The sequence below is a fragment of the Falco rusticolus genome, chromosome 4, assembly GCF_015220075.1.
Source record: "Falco rusticolus isolate bFalRus1 chromosome 4, bFalRus1.pri, whole genome shotgun sequence".
NCBI classification, from domain to species: Eukaryota; Metazoa; Chordata; class Aves; order Falconiformes; family Falconidae; genus Falco; species Falco rusticolus.
This window is the reverse complement of record NC_051190.1, coordinates 47,943,355-47,951,906: the sequence shown is the minus strand read 5'-3', so window position 1 is coordinate 47,951,906 and position 8,552 is coordinate 47,943,355. Positions and strand designations below refer to the sequence as shown.

The 8,552-nt window shown below is 63.6% G+C and overlaps 1 protein-coding gene across 1 annotated transcript in view; it reads right to left on the bottom strand.

The window, feature by feature from the left end:
• Positions 1 to 3,777: 3,777 nt before the first annotated feature.
• Positions 3,778 to 8,552, bottom strand: part of MUC16 (mucin 16, cell surface associated) — a 7,627-nt gene continuing 2,852 nt past the window's right edge. Inside the window, exons 7-21 of the mRNA XM_037382600.1 lie at positions 8,157 to 8,329; positions 8,014 to 8,040; positions 7,638 to 7,780; positions 7,460 to 7,527; positions 6,885 to 7,057; positions 6,740 to 6,766; positions 6,364 to 6,506; positions 6,186 to 6,253; positions 5,611 to 5,783; positions 5,469 to 5,495; positions 5,093 to 5,235; positions 4,915 to 4,982; positions 4,340 to 4,512; positions 4,196 to 4,222; positions 3,778 to 3,962 (exon numbers count right to left, since the gene is read on the bottom strand). Of these exons, the coding sequence (XP_037238497.1) occupies positions 3,778 to 3,962; positions 4,196 to 4,222; positions 4,340 to 4,512; positions 4,915 to 4,982; positions 5,093 to 5,235; positions 5,469 to 5,495; positions 5,611 to 5,783; positions 6,186 to 6,253; positions 6,364 to 6,506; positions 6,740 to 6,766; positions 6,885 to 7,057; positions 7,460 to 7,527; positions 7,638 to 7,780; positions 8,014 to 8,040; positions 8,157 to 8,329 (1,618 nt within the window). The remainder of the gene's footprint in view (positions 3,963 to 4,195; positions 4,223 to 4,339; positions 4,513 to 4,914; positions 4,983 to 5,092; positions 5,236 to 5,468; positions 5,496 to 5,610; positions 5,784 to 6,185; positions 6,254 to 6,363; positions 6,507 to 6,739; positions 6,767 to 6,884; positions 7,058 to 7,459; positions 7,528 to 7,637; positions 7,781 to 8,013; positions 8,041 to 8,156; positions 8,330 to 8,552) is intronic.

The window sequence follows — 8,552 nt, the reverse complement described above, 5'->3', positions numbered from 1 at the left end:
CAAGGTGTTCATGACTCTACGCGTAGCGTTGAACTTTGCCGAGTGAGGAGTCGCCAGGTCGGAATTGTCAGGGAGATTGGTGATGGTGAAGTTGACGGTGAAATGCTCGAGGGCTGCAGGTGTCGTAGGTGGATGGCTGGGAGCTGCAAGAAGCAGAGATGGGGAGTGAGAATGTGCTAGAGCCAGGGTGTCAAGGCTCCTGGTGGAACAAGGCCGAGCTCTTCTGCCAGCCTCAGTCCCAAAGGGGAAGGCTAGCAGGCTGCGCGCCCTTCCGCGGCAAAGTGAGCCCTGTCCGCTGGGCACCCCTGCCTGGTCAAAGACCCCCACCAGGCACTTGCTGCCTTCTGAGCCCAGCCCGATGCCGCAAGGTACTCACTGGTGCGCACTGGCTGTTCGTTGTAGCCTGGGAAAAGAGAGAGAGAGGGGGGGTCATGATCTGGGGCTGGAGCTGGGGACGGGGCAGCCTTGGGGCTGGGTGGTGCACGGCAGCAGAGGAGGCAGAGAGAGGAGCAATGGTCACCGTTGACGTAGAGGCTGTCCTTGTCCAGGCTGTAGGGTCCCAGCCGCGTGATGCCTCTGGTCTTGTTGCTGACTTCATGGTAGAGGCGCACCCTGTCCAAGGGCAGGGCGGAGGGCTCCTTCCTGTAGGTGCAGACTGCGTCCACCGCCGTGTCGTCCCCTTCCCTCACTGGCCTGGAAAACACAGCGCCGTGCCTGAGCACCCCTCGAGGCTCTGCGCCCTCTCGCTACAAGGCCAGGCCTTGGGGCTTCAGCAGCCATCCCTGCGCGGGAACGCAAGCTCTGCCTGCCCAACCCGTGCGTGCGTGGTGGCCGGCCACTGCTCTCCTGCCTCCCCTGACGCCCTGGGGCGCTTCAAGGAACATGGGGCCCGGCAGGGCATTTGAGTCGTCCTGGGGCTACGCGGCAACGGCCCCATGGGCAAGAGGGCAGCCAGCCAGGGAGCCCCTAAGGCGGGAGGGCGTCAGGGAGAAGGTCGTGCCTCCTTATTCCAGGCGGCAAGAGAGCACGGGAGCGTGACGGGCCCCCTCAGCCAGTCGTGGCGCCTGCAAAGGGGCACTCGGGCATGGCCCATACCTGAAGGCTGTTGTTTCACATCCACGGAAAGCGGGGCCAATGCTGCTTTCTTTCAGAAGGCGGTCGAGCTGCCGAGGAGAGAGGTTTTGCAGGTAAGCTCTACCCCACTCCCTGCTCTTCCCCCAAGTTCATGGGGCTACTGGGGACACAGTGACTGCTGGAGCAGCGGGGCACGTACCAAGGTGTTCATGACTCTGCGCGTAGCGTTGAACTTTGCCGAGTGAGGAGTCGCCAGGTCGGAATTGTCGGGGAGATTGGTGATGGTGAAGTTGACAGTGAAATGCTCGAGGGCTGCAGGTGTCGTAGGTGGATGGCTGGGAGCTGCAAGAAGCAGAGATGGGGAGTGAGAATGTGCAAGAGCCAGGGTGTCAAGGCTCCTGGTGGACAAAGGCCGAGCTCTTCTGCCAGCCTCAGTCCCAAAGGGGAAGGCTAGCAGGCTGCGCGCCCTTCCGCGTCATCGTGAGCCCTGTCTGCTGGGCGCCCCTGCCTGGTCAAAGACCCCCACCAGGCACTTGCTGCCTTCCGAGCCCAGCCCGATGCCGCAAGGTACTCACTGGTGCGCACTGGCTGTTCGTTGTAGCCTGGGAAAAGAGAGAGAGAGGGGGGGTCATGATCTGGGGCTGGAGCTGGGGACGGGGCAGCCTTGGGGCTGGGTGGTGCACGGCAGCAGAGGAGGCAGAGAGAGGAGCAATGGTCACCGTTGACGTAGAGGCTGTCCTTGTCCAGGCTGTAGGGTCCCAGCTGCGTGATGCCTCTGGTCTTGTTGCTGACTTCATGGTAGAGGCGCACCCTGTCCAAGGGCAGGGCGGAGGGCTCCTTCCTGTAGGTGCAGACTGCGTCCACCGCCGTGTCGTCCCCTTCCCTCACTGGCCTGGAAAACACAGCGCCGTGCCTGAGCACCCCTCGAGGCTCTGCGCCCTCTCGCTACAAGGCCAGGCCTTGGGGCTTCCACAGCCGTCCCTGCGCGGGAACGCAAGCTCTGCCTGCCCAACCCGTGCGTGCGTGGTGGCCGGCCACTGCTCTCCTGCCTCCCCTGACGCCCTGGGGCGCTTCAAGGAACATGGGGCCCGGCAGGGCATTTGAGTCGTCCTGGGGCTACGCGGCAACGGCCCCATGGGCAAGAGGGCAGCCAGCCAGGGAGCCACTAAGGCGGGAGGGCGTCAGGGAGAGGGTCGTGCCTCCTTATTCCAGGCGGCAAGAGAGCACGGGAGCGTGACAGGCCCCCTCAGCCAGTCGTGGCGCCTGCAAAGGGGCACTCGGGCATGGCCCATACCTGAAGGCTGTTGTTTCACATCCACGGAAAGCGGGGCCAATGCTGCTTTCTTTCAGAAGGCGGTCGAGCTGCCGAGGAGAGAGGTTTTGCAGGTAAGCTCTACCCCGCTCCCTGCTCTTCCCCCAAGTTCATGGGGCTACCGGGGACACAGTGACTGCTGGAGCAGCGGGGCACGTACCAAGGTGTTCATGACTCTGCGCGTAGCGTTGAACTTTGCCGAGTGAGGAGTCACCAGGTCGGAATTGTCGGGGAGATTGGTGATGGTGAAGTTGACAGTGAAATGCTCGAGGGCTGCAGGTGTCGTAGGTGGATGGCTGGGAGCTGCAAGAAGCAGAGATGGGGAGTGAGAATGTGCAAGAGCCAGGGTGTCAAGGCTCCTGGTGGACAAAGGCCGAGCTCTTCTGCCAGCCTCAGTCCCGAAGGGGAAGGCTAGCAGGCTGCGCGCCCTTCCGCGTCATCGTGAGCCCTGTCCGCTGGGCGCCCCTGCCTGGTCAAAGACCCCCACCAGGCACTTGCTGCCTTCCGAGCCCAGCCCGATGCCGCAAGGTACTCACTGGTGCGCACTGGCTGTTCGTTGTAGCCTGGGAAAAGAGAGAGAGAGAGGGGGTCATGATCTGGGGCTGGAGCTGGGGACGGGGCAGCCTTGGGGCTGGGTGGTGCACGGCAGCAGAGGAGGCAGTGAGAGGAGCAATGGTCACCGTTGACGTAGAGGCTGTCCTTGTCCAGGCTGTAGGGTCCCAGCCGCGTGATGCCTCTGGTCTTGTTGCTGACTTCATGGTAGAGGCGCACCCTGTCCAAGGGCAGGGCGGAGGGCTCCTTCCTGTAGGTGCAGACTGCGTCCACCGCCGTGTCGTCCCCTTCCCTCACTGGCCTGGAAAACACAGCGCCGTGCCTGAGCACCCCTCGAGGCTCTGCGCCCTCTCGCTACAAGGCCAGGCCTTGGGGCTTCCACAGCCATCCCTGCGCGGGAACGCAAGCTCTTCCTGCCCAACCCGTGCGTGCGTGGTGGCCGGCCACTGCTCTCCTGCCTCCCCTGACGTCCTGGGGTGCTTCAAGGAACATGGGGCCTGGCAGGGCATTTGAGTCGTCCTGGGGCTACGCGGCAACGGCCCCATGGGCAAGAGGGCAGCCAGCCAGGGAGCCCCTAAGGCGGGAGGGCGTCAGGGAGAGGGTCGTGCCTCCTTATTCCAGGCGGCAAGAGAGCACGGGAGCGTGACAGGCCCCCTCAGCCAGTCGTGGCGCCTGCAAAGGGGCACTTGGGCATGGCCCATACCTGAAGGCTGTTGTTTCACATCCACGGAAAGCGGGGCCAATGCTGCTTTCTTTCAGAAGGCGGTCGAGCTGCCGAGGAGAGAGGTTTTGCAGGTAAGCTCTACCCCGCTCCCTGCTCTTCCCCCAAGTTCATGGGGCTACCGGGGACACAGTGACTGCTGGAGCAGCGGGGCACGTACCAAGGTGTTCATGACTCTGCGCGTAGCGTTGAACTTTGCCGAGTGAGGAGTCACCAGGTCGGAATTGTCGGGGAGATTGGTGATGGTGAAGTTGACGGTGAAATGCTCGAGGGCTGCAGGTGTCGTAGGTGGATGGCTGGGAGCTGCAAGAAGCAGAGATGGGGAGTGAGAATGTGCAAGAGCCAGGGTGTCAAGGCTCCTGGTGGACAAAGGCCGAGCTCTTCTGCCAGCCTCAGTCCCGAAGGGGAAGGCTAGCAGGCTGCGCGCCCTTCCGCGTCATCGTGAGCCCTGTCCGCTGGGCGCCCCTGCCTGGTCAAAGACCCCCACCAGGCACTTGCTGCCTTCCGAGCCCAGCCCGATGCCGCAAGGTACTCACTGGTGCGCACTGGCTGTTCGTTGTAGCCTGGGAAAAGAGAGAGAGAGGGGGGGTCATGATCTGGGGCTGGAGCTGGGGACGGGGCAGCCTTGGGGCTGGGTGGTGCACGACAGCAGAGGAGGCAGAGAGAGGAGCAATGGTCACCGTTGACGTAGAGGCTGTCCTTGTCCAGGCTGTAGGGTCCCAGCCGCGTGATGCCTCTGGTCTTGTTGCTGACTTCATGGTAGAGGCGCACCCTGTCCAAGGGCAGGGCGGAGGGCTCCTTCCTGTAGGTGCAGACTGCGTCCACCGCCGTGTCGTCCCCTTCCCTCACTGGCCTGGAAAACACAGCGCCGTGCCTGAGCACCCCTCGAGGCTCTGCGCCCTCTCGCTACAAGGCCAGGCCTTGGGGCTTCCGCAGCCGTCCTTGCGCGGGAACGCAAGCTCTGCCTGCCCAACCCGTGCGTGCGTGGTGGCCGGCCACTGCTCTCCTGCCTCCCCTGACGCCCTGGGGCGCTTCAAGGAACATGGGGCCCGGCAGGGCATTTGAGTCGTCCTGGGGCTACGCGGCAACGGCCCCATGGGCAAGAGGGCAGCCAGCCAGGGAGCCCCTAAGGCGGGAGGGCGTCAGGGAGAGGGTCGTGCCTCCTTATTCCAGGCAGTAAGAGAGCACAGGAGCGTGACGGGCCCCCTCAGCCAGTCGTGGCACCTGCAAAGGGGCACTTGGGCATGGCCCATACCTGAAGGCTGTTGTTTCACATCCACGGAAAGCGGGGCCAATGCTGCTTTCTTTCAGAAGGCGGTCGAGCTGCCGAGGAGAGAGGTTTTGCAGGTAAGCTCTACCCCGCTCCCTGCTCTTCCCCCACGTTCATGGGGCTACTGGGGACACAGTGACTGCTGGAGCAGGGGGGCACGTACCAAGGTGTTCATGACTCTGCGCGTAGCGTTGAACTTTGCCGAGTGAGGAGTCGCCAGGTCGGAATTGTCGGGGAGATTGGTGATGGTGAAGTTGACGGTGAAATGCTCGAGGGCTGCAGGTGTCGTAGGTGGATGGCTGGGAGCTGCAAGAAGCAGAGATGGGGAGTGAGAATGTGCTAGAGCCAGGTTGTCAAGGCTCCTGGTGGACAAAGGCCGAGCTCTTCTGCCAGCCTCAGTCCCAAAGGGGAAGGCTAGCAGGCTGTGCGCCCTTCTGCGGCAACGTGAGCCCTGTCCGCTGGGCACCCCTGCCTGGTCAAAGACCCCCACAAGGCACTTGCTGCCTTCCGAGCCCAGCCCGATGCCGCAGGGTACTCACTGGTGCGCACTGGCTGTTCGTTGTAGCCTGGGAAAAGAGAGAGAGAGGGGGTCATGATCTGGGGCTGGAGTTGGGGACGGGGCAGCATTGGGGCTGCGTGGTGCAAGACAGCAGAGGAGGCAGAGAGAGGAGCAATGGTCACCGTTGACGTAGAGGCTGTCCTTGTCCAGGCTGTAGGGTCCCAGCCGCGTGATGCCTCTGGTCTTGTTGCTGACTTCATGGTAGAGGCGCACCCTGTCCAAGGGCAGGGCGGAGGGCTCCTTCCTGTAGGTGCAGACTGCGTCCACCGCCGTGTCGTCCCCTTCCCTCACTGGCCTGGAAAACACAGCGCCGTGCCTGAGCACCCCTCGAGGCTCTGCGCCCTCTCGCTACAAGGCCAGCCCTTGGGGCTTCCGCAGCCGTCCCTGCGTGGGAACGCAAGCTCTGCCTGCCCAACCCGTGCGTGCGTGGTGGCCGGCCACTGCTCTCCTGCCTCCCCTGACGCCCTGGGGCGCTTCAAGGAACATGGGGCCCGGCAGGGCATTTGAGTCGTCCTGGGGCTACGCGGCAACGGCCCCATGGGCAAGAGGGCAGCCAGCCAGGGAGCCCCTAAGGCGGGAGGGCGTCAGGGAGAGGGTCGTGCCTCCTTATTCCAGGCGGCAAGAGAGCACGGGAGCGTGACAGGCCCCCTCAGCCAGTCGTGGCACCTGCAAAGGGGCACTCGGGCATGGCCCATACCTGAAGGCTGTTGTTTCACATCCACGGAAAGCGGGGCCAATGCTGCTTTCTTTCAGAAGGCGGTCGAGCTGCCGAGGAGAGAGGTTTTGCAGGTAAGCTCTACCCCACTCCCTGCTCTTCCCCCAAGTTCATGGGGCTACCGGGGACACAGTGACTGCTGGAGCAGCGGGGCACGTACCAAGGTGTTCATGACTCTGCGCGTAGCGTTGAACTTTGCCGAGTGAGGAGTCGCCAGGTCGGAATTGTCGGGGAGATTGGTGATGGTGAAGTTGACGGTGAAATGCTCGAGGGCTGCAGGTGTCGTAGGTGGATGGCTGGGAGCTGCAAGAAGCAGAGATGGGGAGTGAGAATGTGCAAGAGCCAGGGTGTCAAGGCTCCTGGTGGACAAAGGCCGAGCTCTTCTGCCAGCCTCAGTCCCGAAGGGGAAGGCTAGCAGGCTGCGCGCCCTTCCGCGTCATCATGAGCCCTGTCCGCTGGGCGCCCCTGCCTGGTCAAAGACCCCCACCAGGCACTTGCTGCCTTCCGAGCCCAGCCCGATGCCGCAAGGTACTCACTGGTGCGCACTGGCTGTTCGTTGTAGCCTGGGAAAAGAGAGAGAGAGGGGGGGGTCATGATCTGGGGCTGGAGCTGGGGACGGGGCAGCCTTGGGGCTGGGTGGTGCACGGCAGCAGAGGAGGCAGAGAGAGGAGCAATGGTCACCGTTGACGTAGAGGCTGTCCTTGTCCAGGCTGTAGGGTCCCAGCCGCGTGATGCCTCTGGTCTTGTTGCTGACTTCATGGTAGAGGCGCACCCTGTCCAAGGGCAGGGCGGAGGGCTCCTTCCTGTAGGTGCAGACTGCGTCCACCGCCGTGTCGTCCCCTTCCCTCACTGGCCTGGAAAACACAGCGCCGTGCCTGAGCACCCCTCGAGGCTCTGCGCCCTCTCGCTACAAGGCCAGGCCTTGGGGCTTCCACAGCCGTCCCTGCGCGGGAACGCAAGCTCTGCCTGCCCAACCCGTGCGTGCGTGGTGGCCGGCCACTGCTCTCCTGCCTCCCCTGACGCCCTGGGGCGCTTCAAGGAACATGGGGCCCGGCAGGGCATTTGAGTCGTCCTGGGGCTACGCGGCAACGGCCCCATGGGCAAGAGGGCAGCCAGCCAGGGAGCCCCTAAGGCGGGAGGGCGTCAGGGAGAGGGTCGTGCCTCCTTATTCCAGGCGGCAAGAGAGCACAGGAGCGTGACGGGCCCCCTCAGCCAGTCGTGGCACCTGCAAAGGGGCACTCGGGCATGGCCCATACCTGAAGGCTGTTGTTTCACATCCACGGAAAGCGGGGCCAATGCTGCTTTCTTTCAGAAGGCGGTCGAGCTGCCGAGGAGAGAGGTTTTGCAGGTAAGCTCTACCCCGCTCCCTGCTCTTCCCCCAAGTTCATGGGGCTACTGGGGACACAGTGACTGCTGGAGCAGCGGGGCACGTACCAAGGTGTTCATGACTCTGCGCGTAGCGTTGAACTTTGCCGAGTGAGGAGTCGCCAGGTCGGAATTGTCGGGGAGATTGGTGATGGTGAAGTTGACGGTGAAATGCTCGAGGGCTGCAGGTGTCGTAGGTGGATGGCTGGGAGCTGCAAGAAGCAGAGATGGGGAGTGAGAATGTGCAAGAGCCAGGGTGTCAAGGCTCCTGGTGGACAAAGGCCGAGCTCTTCTGCCAGCCTCAGTCCCGAAGGGGAAGGCTAGCAGGCTGTGCGCCCTTCTGCGGCAAAGTAAGCCCTGTCCGCTGGGCACCCCTGCCTGGTCAAAGACCCCCACCAGGCACTTGCTGCCTTCCGAGCCCAGCCCGATGCCGCAAGGTACTCACTGGTGCGCACTGGCTGTTCGTTGTAGCCTGGGAAAAGAGAGAGAGAGGGGGGTCATGATCTGGGGCTGGAGCTGGGGACGGGGCAGCCTTGGGGCTGGGTGGTGCACGACAGCAGAGGAGGCAGAGAGAGGAGCAATGGTCACCGTTGACGTAGAGGCTGTCCTTGTCCAGGCTGTAGGGTCCCAGCCGCGTGATGCCTCTGGTCTTGTTGCTGACTTCATGGTAGAGGCGCACCCTGTCCAAGGGCAGGGCGGAGGGCTCCTTCCTGTAGGTGCAGACTGCGTCCACCGCCGTGTCGTCCCCTTCCCTCACTGGCCTGGAAAACACAGCGCCGTGCCTGAGCACCCCTCGAGGCTCTGCGCCCTCTCGCTACAAGGCCAGGCCTTGGGGCTTCCGCAGCCGTCCTTGCGCGGGAACGCAAGCTCTGCCTGCCCAACCCGTGCGTGCGTGGTGGCCGGCCACTGCTCTCCTGCCTCCCCTGACGCCCTGGGGCGCTTCAAGGAACATGGGGCCCGGCAGGGCATTTGAGTCCTGGGGAT